At 43.0% G+C, this 17,789-nt stretch overlaps 1 protein-coding gene across 4 annotated transcripts in view; it reads right to left on the bottom strand.

Annotated features, from left to right (window-relative positions):
* LOC124612260 (cAMP-specific 3',5'-cyclic phosphodiesterase 4A-like) overlaps positions 1-17,556 on the bottom strand; it is a 329,771-nt gene extending 312,215 nt beyond the window's left edge. For all 4 annotated transcript variants that reach the window (XM_047140347.1, XM_047140348.1, XM_047140349.1 and 1 more), the window contains exon 1: positions 17,384-17,556. In XM_047140347.1, the coding sequence (XP_046996303.1) occupies positions 17,384-17,473 (90 nt within the window). In that variant the 5' untranslated portion in view covers positions 17,474-17,556. The remainder of the gene's footprint in view (positions 1-17,383) is intronic.
* Positions 17,557-17,789: the final 233 nt, after the last annotated feature.

Below are 17,789 nucleotides of genomic sequence, written 5' to 3'. Positions count from 1 at the left end.
TATTCCTTATTTATTATCTATCACCAAAAATACAAAATTCTATCACCTCGTCACACTCTTGAGGACAAATAATAACTACAATCAGGATTCAGTTGACACGTATATTGAACGTGAATACAATATTATTTTATCAGGAGTAAGAGCTTCGGAAACTTTTCTTGACACCAGTCATAAAGTTCTATATGCCACTGCGTCTTGAGGACGTATATTTTCATATTTTGTGTAGTATTCAACAGAGCTGTATCACACTAGAGAGAAAGGAAGAGTAATCCTCTCTCGCGCTCCATCTATTTCCGGTCTATTCAAAGCCAAGTCAGACTTGACACCATCAGAGAATAAATGTTTCATTTCCTCATACTTCGGTTGAGTGGTGTAAACAATGTAATTCGTATCATATATCCTTCTATAGTTGTCACATATACCACTGTTCGCTCGTAGAAAGACCTGTACCCAGAGACTGGAAAGTTGCAGAAGTCACACCAACATCCACGAAAGGAAATGGGAGTAACCCACTCAATAATTCAGTGGGTTACCGTGCCACTAACGTCGATTTGCATTAGGATTTCGGAACATACACTGTGCTCGAAAATTATCAATTACCTCGAAGAAAACGATTTATTGACAAATAGTCAACACGAATTTGGAAAAAAGCAGTGAGAGTGCTATCGATAGGGACGTCAAACAGAATCCATATTTTTAGTTTTCCTTAAGGCTTTTGACACCGTTCCTCACAAGCGACTTCAAATTAAATTGTGTGCCTGAAGTCATTGAGTAAAACATAAATAGTAACTGGTGTTTCCCATGGAAGTGTTACAGGCTCTTTGCTGCTCCTGATCGACACAAACGATCTACGAGACAGTCCTCTTAAATTGTTTTCAGACGATGCTGTCATCAGATGATCAAAATGAATTGCAAAATGATTTAGACAGGATACACGTATGATGAAAGAAATGGCAACTGACTGTGGATCACAAAAAGCGTGAAGTCATCCACAGGGGCACTAAACAGAATCAGTTAAATTTCTGTTAACACTTCCTGGCACACAGTCTGGTCCGGCACACGTGTTAATCTGCCAGGAAGTTTCATATCAGCGCACACTCCGCTACAGAGCGAAAATTACTGAGAGATTACAGTTACGAATAACTTAAATTGGAACTGTCACATAGATAATGTTGTGGGGAATGCAAATCAAGACTGTTATTTATCGGCCGAGCATTTAGAAGAAACTGCAACAGGGCCACTAAAGAGACTGCGTAAATTACGACTGTCCGCCCTCTTCTGGAATATTGCTGTACGGTGTGGGATCCGCATCGGAGAGTATTGACGGAGAACATCGAAAAATCTAATAGAAGGGAAGCTTGTTTTTTATAACGAAACAGGAGAAAGAGTTCCACGGATATGATACACTAACTGGGGTGGCATTCATTCAAACACAGGCGTTTCTCGCTGCAGCAGGTCCTTGTCATGAAATTTCAATTACCAACTTAATCTCAGAGTATGAAAATATTTTGTTGGTACCAACCTACAATGAGAGAAATGGTCATAATAAAAGAAGAGAAATCTAAGCTTGCATGGAAAGAATGAAGTCTTCGTCTTTCCCGCGCGCTGTTCGAGAGTGGAGCGGTAGAGAAGTAACTTAAAGGTGGTTCGATGACCCCTCTGCCAGACAATGCCGTGGCAGAATTCTGAACACTGTAATACGATCAAAAGTTGCAAATAGAGGTACAGAACAGAAAGAAGAGCTGCACTATTTACAATACTACTGCCATCGAAGTTTCACTATCCTTGGATTAACTGTAAATTGCACATCGATATTTTTATGGGAAAAATTTATGTACAACATTTCAACTTGGTGCTAGTCTTAGTTTTATACACCAGGAACTATTAGAATCCATAGATAACTAATAGACAATTGTTTGGTTCTGATGGTCAAAAGCCAACAATAAAATATGCTGAATAGTTCAACGCAGTCATAGAAGAAAAGTATCATATCGCATTATATCAAGAAACGGGGGAAAAATATAAATCAGACAGTATAGATGTAAAATTTAACTCTTTCTTAAATATACTGCTATAGACGTGTGAGCCTTGTTTTCCCATAAAATAAACATACGCCCATTCATCTGTTAATCCAATCAAGGAGGAGAATCTTCAACATGTAAATCAATAAAACACACGCAATTCACAGAAACCCAATCTTTATACTGTATATACAGGAAAGTATTGCTATACTGATTAATACTATTAAGACTTATGCTACCTAAATTTAGTCCAGCAAACTAGATAGGAAGTAACCACTTTGAACAGAGCTGGTGCCTCCTCAGTTATACTGGACAGCTGCTATTTATCTGCTATTGGTAGCCTAATACTACTTGATTATAGCGGTATTTTTAAAGAAAATATTTACTTACATTTGTAAATACTGAGTCCTATTTACAGTACATTACTACTTAAGGAAAATTTTTACACTTCTCTCTCTCCCCCCCCCCCCCCCCCCTCTCTCTCTCTCTCTCTCTCTCTCTCTCTCTCTCTCTCTCTCTCTCGTGTGTGTGTGTGTGTGTGTGTGTGTGTGTGTGTGTGTGTGTGCGCGCGCATGTGAGGCGTTGGCAGGTCGCTGGTGGGAGTTGGCACCACATCTGCAACCACAAGTCACCTAATTCCTGTAAATTCCGGGGAGGACTGCGATGAGTTTTGATGCCACGCTCCATCATCTCTCAAATGTGTTCGATCGGCATCAGATCTGGCGAGTTGGGGCGCCAGCACACCAACTGGAACTCGCCACTGTGTTCCGCGAACCACTCCATCGCTTTCCTCACCTTGTGATATGGTGCATTATTTTGTTGAAAAATGCCACTGTCGTCGGGAAACATGATCGTCACTGAAGGAGTGCACGTGGTCCGCAACCAGTGTACGTTACTCCTTGGTCATCGTGGTGCCTCTAAGGGACCCATGGACGCCCACGTGGATGTTCTGCAGAGCATAATGGAGCCACCGCCAGCTTGTCTCTGCCCCATAGTATGGGTATCAAGGAGCCGTTTCCCTGGGAGATGACGGATTTGCGTCCTCCCATCGGCATGATGGAGGGATTCATCAGCCCATGCAACGCTCTGCCACTGCACTGGCGTCCAGTGTCGATGGTAACGTGCCCACTAACAAGGGGAGGCCGCCAATTGTGAAATTCAGATTCAATTCATACTGCGCATGATAAAAGCTCATGGCCAGAGGTGTAATGTGGCAAAGCACAAAGATGCACTTCTCAGCCGTTGTCGAGAAAATCGACAGTTAAAATAAACCGTTGCGGTGAAATGCCCTCTACTGTTAATAATTATCGACAGCGTCGTGGCGCAGCGGTAAGCGCTCGGGTTTGTAATCGGAAGGTCGCCGGATCGAATCTCGCGCCATGCAATTTTTTTTTTTTTTTTAGTATTTGTTTTTTGTTATTCAAATTTGTCTACACACACACACACACACACACACACACACACACACACACACACACACACACACACATTATATATATATATAAAATTCCCGGCAATCAGTTGCATCAATTATGCATATAATAAGTTGTTGAAGGTCGTTTGTCGTGGAAAAACTGGCGACTTCGAACAGCATTATGTTTTCCGCAAACAAAGTTGTATTTCACAAATGTTATTAATTGTCTTCATAATGTTAACCAAGTATAGTTAACGGAAGACGTAGAAACGATATTCCGAAACGAATACGTATAGCGTAAGTCAAACGTTCGAATTAGAATAGAAACCCCACGAACACAAATTTGCTGTGGCAGGTATGAAATATACGCTCCGTTACTCGCTCGTTAAACTTGAAGGACAGATGTTGAATGGGCCGAAACGAGCCGCCGCATAAAAGCGTAGTTGCCTGCTAACTTCGAAAGAAGGTAGATGCGGTCCCTAGCGCAACTTATAACATCGTCGAAAATCAGTGCGGACGTGAGAGCTTTCGTACACCCTGTTAAACAAACGGAAAAATGGAGGCGGTACAATTGGAGAGCGATCCGCCTTCACCAAAATGCATAAGCAATTCAATAATAGTATATATATATATATATATATATATATTTGAATTACGAAAAACTAATAATAAAAAAAATGTTGCATGGCGTGAGATTCGATCCGGGGACCTTCCGATTACAAACCCGAGCGCTTACCGCTGCGCCACGACGCTGTATAAAATTATTAACCGTAGAGGGCATTTCACCGCAACGGTTTATTTTAACTGTCGATTTTCTCGACAACGGCTGAGAAGTGCATCTTGGTGCTTTGCCACATTACACCTCTGGCCATGAGCTTTTATTATGCGCAGTATGAATCGAATCTGAATTTCACAATTGGCGGCCTCCCCTTGTAAGTCGTAGTTGCCGACGTCGTGGTGTTGACAGTGGCACATGCATGGACCACCTGCACCGTGCGTGTGTCCGACTAGCAGTCATTCCTCGCCAGGTGACGATACTACCGCCTACTAGGTCGGTGGTCATAATGTTCTGGCTGATAATTGTATCACGTCATAATAACTATACTAGACATTCACCTTTACAACAAATTATGCTGATTGCCATGTAATTAACGCAACTTTGCAAAATGGCAACATCAAACTAAATAAAGTATAACACCTTGGATTGAAGGATATTGCGCTGGGATGAGAGGACTGTACCTAATTCAGAGAACAAGTTGTAATCTAGCGTTGCAAAACCTATCACAAATCCAACGGCAGACTGACACTAACATAAAGGCTGCCATTGTCACGGAAGTCGGTATACAGATACTCTTGAATGACACAGAAACTTAAACTGATGTAAGCAGAAATGGTGAAACCCGTTATAAAATTTCCGTAACAAAGCCAAATCCAGGAGTACTGCCTTAGCTTCTCTCTTGTCACTGAAAAGGTAAATGATACAGATACTAATGTCAGTGACGTTGAAAACAGCTGAAACCTAACGAATTAAAAAAGGCTCCAGGTCCCTACGAAAATAGGAAGATTAGTGTTTAATGTTCCGTCGACAGCGCGGTCATTAGAGATGGAGCACAATCTCGGAGTACGAAGGGGATGGGAAGGAAAACGACGGTGCCCTTCCCAAAAAAAAAAAAAAAAAAAACATCCCGGCATTTGCTTCAGGTCCCTATGGAATTCCTATCGGATTATTCACAGCATTTGCGGATCTGCTCGGCCCCCTTTTAACCATAACATACCGTAGGTACCTCCAACAAGTGCGCCCAGTAGTTGGCAGAAAGAAGAGATCAGACCCTCTACAAGTAGGGTAGCAAAAGTGATTCGAAAAAGTACCCTTCGAGATGATCAACATCTATCTGTTGTAGAATGTTATAACATACTGATAGCTTAAAGGTAATCAGTGCTATCAAATAGGGTGACTACTACTCACCACCAAACATGGATTCCAGAAAGGCAATTAGTACTTTTCTCACATATGTAAAGCCAAGGGTTACTACAATCAAGTTCATAAACAGTTGACTCAGTGCCATACTAACACCTATGAATGGCAGTACGATGATCCGGATGTTGTTGCTGTAGCCGTCGTCATCTTCAGTCCGAATACTGGTTTGATCTAACTCTCAACGTTACTCTATCCTGTGCAAGTCACTTCATCTTCGAATATCTACTGCAGCTTACATCCGTTTGAACCTGATTACTGCATTCATCCCTTGATCTCTCTAAACAACTTAATCCCCCCGCCTCAATACTTCCCTCAAATGCCAAACTGACAATGCCTTGATTGCGCAGAATGTATCCTACAACTGATCCCTTCTTTTAGTCACTTCGTTCAACAAATTTATTTTCTCCCCAATTCGATTCAGTGGGATCTCATTGGTTACGCAATCTACCCATCTAATCTTCAGCATTCTCCAGAAGCAACACACTCAAAAGCTTCAATTTTCTTCTTTTTTGAACTGCTTATTGTACACGTTGGAGTTCCGTACAAGGCTAAACTTCACACAAATACGCTAAAAAAACTTCCTAACACTTAAATTCGTAGTGGTTGTTAACAAATGCTTCTTTTTCGGAAGTTCTGTCCTTGCTATGGCCAGTCTGGATTTTCTACCCTCTATACTTCACCCATCTTCAGTTTTTTGCTACCCGCATGCAAGCGGCGACCACAAAGCTTCAGGCAATATCGCCGTGAGCACTGGAGCAATCATCCCAGCGCCGCACCACGTTGAAGATACTCGTTTGGTAAAACACCGTGACCTGCTGGCGTGAAGAAGTCTGCAACAACCTCTGCACATCCTCGTACGACAGGAATCGTCGAACCTCCAAGGCCTTTATAAGGAACAGAAGACGTGATAATCGCATGGGTCTGCCCTAAACGCCTCATCAACCGCCCGATTGCTGCTGTCCGTGATGGATGAGTCTGACCTCCAAGATCGTCTTGTGTCGAATCCCGACCAACACGGAAGATGGCGCACCATTCCACAACGGTGGTTTTCGACACACATGCTGCCCCCTACACATTCTTCATTCTCCGATGGATGTCTAACAGTGTTTGTGCTTCAACAGCCAAGAAGAGAGTAACAACACGTTGGTCCTGTTTGGACGCATTTGTTAATAACGTCGCCACAGTTAACGTTTCAGCATTTACCGCACGCACGTCGGAAAGAGAAGAATGCCACACTAATCCCTTGCCTACATATCGGTGCTTACATGCACGCAACACACTCATATTACGTTGCGTATACGCTGCAGCAACGCCCTCAAGCGCAAACTTTTTAATCGCCCCTTACAGGAATACTCATTTACGACTTTTAGTGTCGCATTTCCTTCAACATTGCCTGAATTATTCAATTACAACTCACTATTTCTGTTTTACTTTGGTTGATGTTCATCGCAGAACTTCTTCTAAAGCACTATCCATTACGTCCTCTGCCATTTCTGTCATCAGCAAATCTTAAATTTTTAATTTCTTCTTCCCTTTCCAAATCTCTACTTGCTTTCTTTTACTGCTTGCTAAGTGTACGGATTGAACAACACTGGGGATAGGTTGCAACCCTGTTTCACCCCATTCCCACCTATGGCTTCCCTTTTCATGCCCTTCGACTCGTGTAACTGCAGTCTGGTTTCTTTACAGGTTGCAAATAACATTACGCACCTAGTATTTTATTCCATCTACGTACCTAATTTCAGTGAGTGTACTGCAGTATACAAAATCTAAAGTTTTCTTTAAATTTACGAATGCTGCATTATATATGGAGGTTTGTCTGGGATAAGTAATTTCGGTTGAAATTATTTTACGGTGACAAGTACGTGAGCTCGTTTGCTCGTCAAAAATAAACATTGTAACTGGATAGATCGATCGATAACCTGTAACGTACGTTAGTCAGCACCTGCTGGGCAATGCCGTTCACCATACTGGTGTAGAATGATACAGCCTCTTCATGCAAAGGAAAACGCCACCGACAAATATTTCCTTTGCTGTTATGTAACGAGATGCACTGACAGGATGCACGTAAGGTGAATTGTGTGGTTCGCGTAAAATTTGTAGCTTTCTCGTTGCACGGTGTACGATTCATGCAGTTACGTGAGTTGGTGTCTTGTCATGGTGTAAGAACGTGGTGATCTTTCTTTTAGTTCACCATTCAAGAGAATGGTCAGATTTGCGCTCTGTGTTGTAGTGACGTGACATTGTTCTTGAAGTTGTGATACCGTTGCCGGCGATGCACCAAAGACGTTGATTCTATGTCCAACACAGGCTTACCACGGCGGTCTTCGGAAACAACTGGAAGAGCAATGTTTTCTCGTCACTGCTGCTGCAAGGCGCATATCGTCGTCAAGATACAGTCTTCTCGTTCCAAAACCAAGAAACCAGTATACCAACGACGGGCTGGAAGGGCACCCTCCAATAATAAGCATCTAAATACTGTCTTCTATGACGCAGCTTCTTTTATCAGCCTCCAAAATAAATGCCTTACGTCAAAATGATCGTTCCCACACACTGACTCATTCAGAACTGACACTGTTCCATCATTTGCACTGTCGCATGCGGAGTAACTGAGGTACCTGTGAACGCATTTCATATTCCATCAGTGCTGTTATGATAGACTTAACCGCTTAGTGGTAAGAATGCCAAAAACTTTTGCCACAGTATCAGAATCAAAATTCATCTACAAGGTATCAAGATAAAATTGTCAAAGTAGTAATGATGCGCCATGCGTACGTGTTGGTAGGTGTATAGAAACAGCACGGAAAATGGTAACTACTATATCAAGTGCACTTTCACACACGGCACTTCATGAAGTACGAGTGACATACTGTGATGCTATATCAATACTTTTAAGCTCGTCAGGGTACAATTTTTTTTTTTTTTTTTTTTTGCTGAAGCCTCCTATTTTCAATATTCGTGTTCAGATAGACATCCATTTGACTGACATCACTCGTCAACTCGTCAACGCCCTGGGGTACCAGCAGTTGTTCTTACCTAATTTAAAGGAGCTGATTTCAGATCTAAGGCCGGCATTTTTCTGAAAGCTCCAGTTTCTATGCAGTCGCCAAATGTTACCATTTCATGTTTTCATCATTAAATCATAATGTAGGTGGATAAACAATTGATTTACACTCTTTAACTTAAATGGGTAATATAAATTAAATCGAAACACAGTCTGAATTTATTCAGTGGTACAAACTGAAACACACACCATAATGAAGGTTACATTTGAAGAAAAACTCATATTTAACTTACAACTAACGCGTTCTACAGAGGCTAAAAATTTTCGTTTCAAGCTCTTCTACCATAGGGCGATATCGTTGAACACTCCAGCAGCAGTCTCCTATCGTATGTCTGTCCCATCTCCCTTCAAAGTTTAGTCTTGAGGTCTCGATGGTATCATTCACCTTGTTCATCACTGACATATCGTAAGATGCCAGAGAATTTATCCAGATGACTGTACAAGAAATGAATTTTGACATTCATATTACATCCTAGGACATAAATATTGACCAAATATCACATATGATTCTTTCATAGCTAGCAGTCGTTTTTAATATCACGAAAGTTTTTCATAACTGCCATGCATGTAGCCCTTTCCATGACGGTCATCTTGTGATAAATTCTTAAACACGTACAACTGCTTGACTTTGGGGTTCATTAAACACACTTGCGTTGATCTTCTGAAAGGCCAAAGCAAGAAGAGCACTGAATGTGCATTGGAAGCATTCGCCGTCTCTATCTAACGCTTTAACAATCTGTTTAATCAAACCCAGTGTGACACCCATATTGATATGGAATGGACGGAAAATTATTTTTTCTCGACTAACAATCAGATTGTTGACAACATTTGGCATATTGGCTTGCAGTCTCACGAATGTGCCTTTCCTTCCGGTTCCAGTGCCCATCTCGCACTTGGCTGTCCCACATGTACAGAAAGCAGACTGTAAAGCCTCTCTGTTGGCTTAGCAGCAAATTAACCATTTTGAGGTCCACCCAGATAGTCCATTTGAGCTCCTGGTATTTATTAGGATCATCACAGTCTTCATGTCATCATACTCCTGTCGAAAATACGCAGAATGACCAACTGGAACGTGCACACAGATATTTCCATTATGTAGTACAACACAGTTCAGATTGGGTTTCGAGTTCTCTACAAATAAACGCCACTCATTTCGATTGTACAGCGTAATTCCTAGGTTCCTGGGACATCATGGCAATGAACAAACTTATTTTCTTCTGTAAAATATGAAAGTAAGACTTCTGTCCGCTTTCGGTAATGTGACATTTGTACACTATAGCACAGTACACATTTTTTCTTGTCATCTAGAGGCTAACTTCAGTTGCAAGTTTAGAAAGACCAAAATGACGTACAAGGTCGTTCAGCTCAGGCTGATTAAACTGGTGAGAAGTTGAGGACTGTGAGGGATTAGAGTAATACGCGTCGAACGTATTTTCTTTAGCTGTTTCCGGTTTTTGGTCGCTATGCATCTACAAATGGAGTAAATCGTGTAAAATCTGGATGTGGTAGCTCATCAGAGCACAAAGTAGGAGTCATTTGTGTGATCCACTGGTTCTCGCCAGGGATTCCGAAAAGTAAAAGCTTACGCTCTCCTTTCGTCCAGTCATGCAGCAGTTGCGACGTACAGTACGTGGGACTCATCTTTTATCTTGATCGCCATGAGTAAGTCAAAGGTACACCTTATAATCATGCCTCACAGAGGATGTTGTATTGCGTCTTTGACGGAGAACAGGTTGGGAAGCAACTTGCAGCATTCAATTCTTTCCACAAAAACATAAAATTCACAGAAGAGCAGAGAGAGAGACTTAACAACTGACAACTCGTCATGTCATCCAACTGCACACAAACATGCTGCCTTTAGGTCCTTACTACACAGAGCACACACACTTGACTTAAAAGAGAACAGCCTTAGGACAGAATTGGACACAATAGAAAGTATTGCCATAAACAATGGCCAAACAGACAGAAGTAATGATCACACAAATGCACAAAAATAAGACAACAAATTTCCACACTAAGAAAGATGAGAAAATATTAGCAAGTATGACACACCTAGGCGCCAAATCACAAAAAATAGCTAACCTATTGACAAAGAAACAATGTAACAATTGCATTCTCCGCTAATAATAAGTTTGGACATCAACTAGTTCACAGCATAAAAACAGATAACCAAAAATTCAATAGCAGTGGAGTGTATAAAGTATCAAGCACCAGTTACCCAGCCTGCTATGTAGGAAAAACAGCCAAAAATTTCAAAACCCAGTTTCAAGAACACATCACTGCTTTCAAACTCTGCCACTTTGAAAAATCAGTTATTGCACAGAATACGCTAGAAACCGAACATATTACCAACAGAATAGAAAACAATTTGGTAATACTACACGAGGAAGCCAATGGTAAGACCCTAAATCTGTTGGAAAACTGGAAATATAGCTCTACAAAATCAAGAAGCCTGAATATACACTGAAGAGCCAAAGAAACTGGCACACCTGCCTAGCATGGCGTAGTGCCCCCACGAACACGCAGAAGTGCCGCAACACGACTTGGCATGGACTCGATTAATGTCAGTACGTGCTGGAGGGAACTGACACTTGCACGGCTGACCATAAATCCGTAAGCGTACGAGAGGGTGGAGATCTGAACAGCTCGTTACAACGCATCCCAGGTAAGCTCAATAATGTTCACGTCTGAGGAGTTTGGTGGTCAGCGGAATTGTTTAAACTCTGAAGAGTTTTCCTGGAGCCACTCAGTATCAATTCTGGACGTGTGGGTTGTCCCTCTGTCATGCTGTAACTGTTCAAGTCCGTCGGAATGCACAATGGACGTGAATGGATGCAGGTGATCAGAGAGGATGCTTACGTACGTGTCACCTGCCAGTCATACCTAGACTATCAGGGGTCCCATATCCCCTCAGCTGCGCACGACCTATACCATTACAGAGGCTCCACCAGCTTGAACAGTCCCCTGCTCACATGCAGGGTCTATGGGTTCATGAGGTTGTCTCCGTACCTCTGCACTTCCATCCACTCGATACAAATTGAAACGAGACTCGTCAGACCAGGCAACATGTTTCCCGTAATCAACGGGCCTAGACGAAGCGTAAAGCTGTGTCGTACAGTCAGTCGTCGAGGATACACGAGTGGGTCTTCGGCTCCGAGGGCCCATATCGAAGATGTTTCATTGCATGATTCGCACGCCGAAACTTGTTGATGGCCCAGCATTGAAATCTGCAGCAGTCTGCGGAAGGGTTGCACTTCCGTCACGATGAACGATTCTATTCTGTCGTAGTTGGTCCTGTTCTTACAGCATTTTTCCGACCGCAGCGATTCCTAATATTGACGGTCCACTCGTGAAATGGCTGTACGGGAAAATCCCCACTTCATCGTTACCTCGGAGATGCTGAGTCCCATCGCTAGTGCGCCGACTATAACACCACGTTTAAACCCACTTAAATTTTAATAACCTGCCATTGTTGCAGCAGTAACCCATCTAACAACTACGCCAGACAGTAGTTGTGTTATACAGGCGTTGCCGACCGCAGCGCCGTATTCTGCCTGTTTACATATCTTTGTATTTGAATACGCGTGCCTATACCAGTTTCTTTGGCGCTTCAGTGCATGGTAAACAGACAGATTTCGCTAGTCGTAGTTATTTTAGCAATTTGAAAGACTTATTTTAAATATGTTCCTTGCATATCTCAGTCTTTTAAAACTCAGATCTCTGACACTATCTGATAAACTTCACCTTTGATCACACTGGGTTACGCTTCACCTGAGAAGTAATTTTAAAATGTGTAAACGAAAGTGCGCATTGAGTGACGTGATGTGCGACGTCAGAATGAATAATGCAACGTATGCTGACGTCAAAAGGTTAAAAATGTTCTTCCTAGCTTGTTCGGCAAGTTTTCACTTTTTTTTCACCGTTTCTCGCAATTTTCCGCACTCGATTCACGAAATACGAAGCTAACATAAAACTTTCTCGTAACTGGAAAAGTGGCTTCATCTCACTAAAGAGCGAATGTAAATTATGAATTAGACGACTTGCACCTCGTAGCTTCCCGACGATAATCTCTGGAGCTCGGCGCGTGTACTTCTCAACACAAAATAAGCTCGGCAGCTTTGTCCGATATTTTGGGGACATGCAGCTGTAGCTACAGCACTCATTGCGGCCAAGATGACACCGCACTTCGTCACACTACCAGGTTACCCCTAAACGTCAATGTTGTAGAGCTGGTGGATTCCTTGCAATAGGGACTTATTAAGCTAGGAGGAACAAAGGATTACTAACGTGTTGCATGACGTGTGGTGTCACAGTAGCTCAGATTTACATTCTAATCTAATTGGTCTAGTGCCTACACGCGACATCCCAGTGAGGTGCGATACCGATGCGCTGTTGGCTAAAAATTCTTGGGCACATGAAATGCACTTCGGCCATAGTATGTAACTAGGAGTAGTAGTGACGAAGTTCTGATTGTTACTTCGGAAAAAAAGTAGATTTTTGAACAGTAAAAATGCAAACTTCCACAACCGATCACTCCACCTAACCATTCCCTGTTGGCGATTTTTTCGAAGTTTCATGGTCCTAACTTGATATTTTTCGAGGTGATGATCAAAAATTGACGATTACTTTCATCTGTCACGCGTTAGGCCTTCCTCAGCCGCCGAAACTACATTTGTGCCTTCCAAATTTTTGATGGTCTTCCGACTCATCTGTCGCCTCGCACAATACGAGAGTCACTCCAAAAGAAATGCACACTATTTTTGTAAACATACAGCTTGCATTCTGCATGTGTGAAAGTTTTACAGTGTTTAGATACATCCCTCCCGCTTGTTTTCGAAATTAGACGCATCACAGTGAACAAATTGTCACGCTACGTTCGGACAGGGGAAGGAAGTGTTTGCAGAATACTGAAAGTGTTGGCGTTAAAAAGGTTTGTGCCAGGTGGATTCCCAGGATGTTGACAGTGGCTCACAAAAAAACAAGAAAAACGGTATGCAGCGAACTTTTGGAACAGTATGAAAATGGTCCCCCCATGAACCATGGACCTTGCCGTTGGTGGGGAGGCTTGCGTGCCTCAGTGATACAGATGGCCGTACCGTAGGTGCAACCACAACGGAGGGGTATCTGTTGAGAGGCCAGACAAACATGTGGTTCCTGAAGAGGGGCAGCAGCCTTTTCAGTAGTTGAAGGGGCAACAGTCTGGATGATTGACTGATCTGGCCTTATAACAATAACCCAAACGGCCTTGCTGTTCTGGTACTGCGAACGGCTGAAAGCAAGGGGAAACTACAGCCGTAATTTTTCCCGAGGGCATGCAGCTTTACTGTATGGTTGAATGATGATGGCGTCCTCTTGGGTAAAATATTCCGGAGGTAAAATAGTCCCCCATTCGGATCTCCGGGCGGGGACTACTCAAGAGGACGTCGTTATCAGGAGAAAGAAAACTGGCGTTCTACGGATCGGAGCGTGGAATGTCAGATCCCTTAATCAGGCAGGTAGGTTAGAAAATTTAAAAAGGGAAATGAAAGAGGAAGCCGCCTTGTAGAATTTTGCACAGAGCATAACTTAATCATAGCTAACACTTGGTTCAAGAATCATAAAAGAAGGTTGTATACCTGGAAGAATCCTGGAGATACTAAAAGGTATCAGATAGATTATATAATGGTAAGACAGAGATTTAGGAACCAGGTTTTAAATTGTAAGACATTTCCAGGGGCAGATGTGGATTCTGACCACAATCTATTGGTTATGAACTGCAGATTGAAACTGAAGAAACTGCAAAAAGGTGGGAATTTAAGGAGATGGGACCTGGATAAACTGAAAGAACCAGAGGTTGTAGAGAGTTTCAGGGAGAGCATAAGGAAACAATTGACAGGAATGGGGGAAAGAAATACAGTAGAAGAAGAATGGGTAGCTCTGAGGGATGAAGTAGTGAAGGCAGCAGACGATCAAGTAGGTAAAAAGACGAGGGCTAATAGAAATCCTTGGGTAACAGAAGAAATATTGAATTTAATTGATGAAAGAAGAAAATATAAAAATGCAGTAAATGAGGCAGGCAAAAAGGAATACAAACGTCTCAAAAATGATATCGACAGGAAGTGCAAAACGGCTAAGAAGGGATGGCTAGAGGACAAATGTAAGGATGTAGAGGCTTGTCTCACTAGGGGTAAGATAGATACTGCCTACAGGAAAATTAAAGAGACCTTTGGAGAGAAGAGAACCACTTGTATGAATATCAAGAGCTCAGATGGCAACCCAGTTCTAAGCAAAGAAGGGAAGGCAGAAAGGTGGAAGGAGTATATAGAGGGTTTATACAAGGGCGATGTACTTGAGGACAATATTATGGAAATGGAAGAGGATGTAGATGAAGATGAAATGGGAGATAAGATACTGCGTGAAGAGTTTGACAGAGCACTGAAAGACCTGAGTCGAAACAAGGCCCCGGGAGTAGACAACATTCCATTAGAACTACTGATGGCCTTGGGAGAGCCATTCATGACAAAACTCTACCATCTGGTGAGGAAGATGTATGAGACAGGCGAAATACCCTCAGACTTCAAGAAGAATATAATAATTCCAATACCAAAGAAAGCAGGTGTTGACAGATGCGAAAATTATCGAACTATCAGTTTAATAAGTCACAGCTGCAAAATACTAACGCGAATTCTTTACAGACGAATGGAAAAACTGGTAGAAGCCGATCTCGGGGAAGATCAGTTTGGATTCCGTACAAATGTTGGAACACGTGAGGCAATACTAACCTTAAGACTTATCTTTGAAGAAAGATTAAGAAAAGGCAAACCTACGTTTCTAGCATTTGTAGACTTAGAGAAAGCTTTTGACAATGTTAACTGGAATACTCTCTTACAAATTCTGAAGGTGGCAGGGGTAAAATACAGGGAGCGAAAGGCTATTTACAATTTGTACAGAAGCCAGATGGCAGTTATAAGAGTCGAGGGGCATGAAAGGGAAGCAGTGGTTGGGAAAGGAGTGAAACAGGGTTGTAGCCTCTCCCCGATGTTATTCAATCTGTATATTGGGCAAGCAGTAAAGGAAACAAAAGAAAAATTCGGAGCAGGTATTAAAATCCATGGAGAAGAAATAAAAACTTTGAGGTTCGCCGATGACATTGTAATTCTGTCAGAGACAGCAAAGGACTTGGAAGAGCAGTTGAACGGAATGGATAGTGTCTTGAAAGGAGGGTATAAGATGAACATCAACAAAAGCAAAACAAGGATAATGGAATGTAGTTAAATTAAATCAGGTGATGCTGAGGGAATTAGATTAGGAAATGAGACACTTAAAGTAGTAAAAGAGTTTTGCTATTTAGGGAGCAAAATAACTGATGATGGTCGAAGTAGAGAGGATATAAAATGTAGACTGGCAATGGGAAGGAAAGCGTTTCTGAAGAAGAGAAATTTGTTAACATCGAGTATAGATTTAAGCGCCAGGAAGTCGTTTCTGAAAGTATTTGTATGGAGTGTAGCCATGTATGGAAGTGAAACATGGACGATAACTAGTTTGGACAAGAAGAGAATAGAAGCTTTCGAAATGTGGTGCTACAGAAGAATGCTGAAGATAAGGTGGGTAGATCACGTAACTAATGAGGAGGTATTGGTTGGTTGGTTGGTTTGGGGGAAGAGACCAAACAGCGAGGTCATCGGTCTCATCAGATTAGGGAAGGACGGAGAAGGAAGTCGGCCGTGCCCATTCAATGGAACCATCCCGGCATTTGCCTGGAGTGATTTAGGGAAATCACGGAAAACCTAAATCAGGATGGCCGGACGCGGGATTGAACCGTCGTCCTCCCGAATGCGAGGAGGAGGTATTGAATAGAATTGGGGAGAAGAGAAGTTTGTGGCACAACTTGACTAGAAGAAGGGATCGGTTGGTAGGACATGTTTTGAGGCATCAAGGGATCACAAATTTAGCATTGGAGGGCACCGTGGAGGGTAAAAATCGTAGAGGGAGACCAAGAGATGAATACACTAAGCAGATTCAGAAGGATGTAGGTTGCAGTAGGTACTGGGAGATGAAGGAGCTTGCACAGGATAGAGTAGCATGAAGAGCTGCATCAAACAAGTCTCAGGACTGAAGACCACAAAACAACATGAGAATGGTGGAGATGAATTTCTTGGAAGAATTGTGACAGGTGATGAAACATGGCTCCATCATTTTTCACCAGAGACGAAGAGGCAATCAGTGGAGTGACATCATGCAAACTTACCCAAGAAAAAAAAATCCAAAACCACACCTTCTGCTGGAAAAGTTGTGGCTACGGTGTTTTCCGATTCCGAAGGATTCTTGTTTGTGGACATCATGCCAAGTGGAACCACCATAAATTCTGATACATATGTGACGACGCTGAAGAAACTGAGCTCGACTGAGTCGTGTTCGACCACATCGGCAAAAGCAGGATGTTCTGCTGTTGCACGACAATGCACGGCCACATGTCAGTCAAAAAAATCATGGAAGCGATCACAAAACTCGGATGGACAACACTGAAACACCCGCCTTACAGTCCTGACCTGGCTCCATGTGACTACCATCTCTCTGGGAAACTGAAAGACTCTCTTCGTGGAACAAGGTTTGAAGATGATGACTCCCTTGTACACGCTGACAAACAGTGGCTCCAACAGGTTGGTCCAGAATTTTACCATGCGGGTAGACAGGCGCTGGTTCCAAGATGGCGTAAGGCGTTTGAGAGGGATGGAAATTATGTGGAGAAATGAAAATATTGTTCCTAAAGGATGTATCTACACACTGTAAAATTTTCAAACATGTAGAATAAAAGATGGATTTTAAAAAAAATAGTGTACATTGCTTTTGGAGTGACCCCCGTACATTGGCAACAGTGTAGTGGTAATGGCGACTAGAGCTCCCGGCCGCTGTGGCGCGCGACTGACCTGCACCTGCCCGTGGTGGATGTCGTCGAGCAGCGCGGGGTCCTGCTGCAGCTGGCGCGTGGTGAGGCGCTTGCGGCGGCGCTTGTGCATGGTGAGGAAGCGGCCCGTGTGCAGCGGCCGCGAGCGGCGCGTGTCCAGCGCCTCCAGCAGCAGCCAGTCCGCGTCCGACAGCCGTCGCGGGCCCGCCCCCGCGCCCGCGCCCACCCCCGCCGCCGACAGCCGGTGCCCGCTCTGCGCCGCAGCCGCCGCCGCTGGCGTCGCTGCAACACACACAGAAGCGTCGCCGTCTAAAGCTCTCGCCCGAGGGCGTCATTTGGTTAGGTTCATCCCATTCCCTTCTACATTTATTACCAACTACAAACGTTAATTTACAGATACAAACTCTTAACTTTTTAACATAACTACT

Source organism: Schistocerca americana, chromosome 4 (assembly GCF_021461395.2).
Source record: "Schistocerca americana isolate TAMUIC-IGC-003095 chromosome 4, iqSchAmer2.1, whole genome shotgun sequence".
NCBI lineage: Eukaryota > Metazoa > Arthropoda > Insecta > Orthoptera > Acrididae > Schistocerca > Schistocerca americana.
The sequence above is the reverse complement of the archived record's forward strand: the minus strand, read 5'-3'. Positions and strand labels throughout refer to the sequence as shown.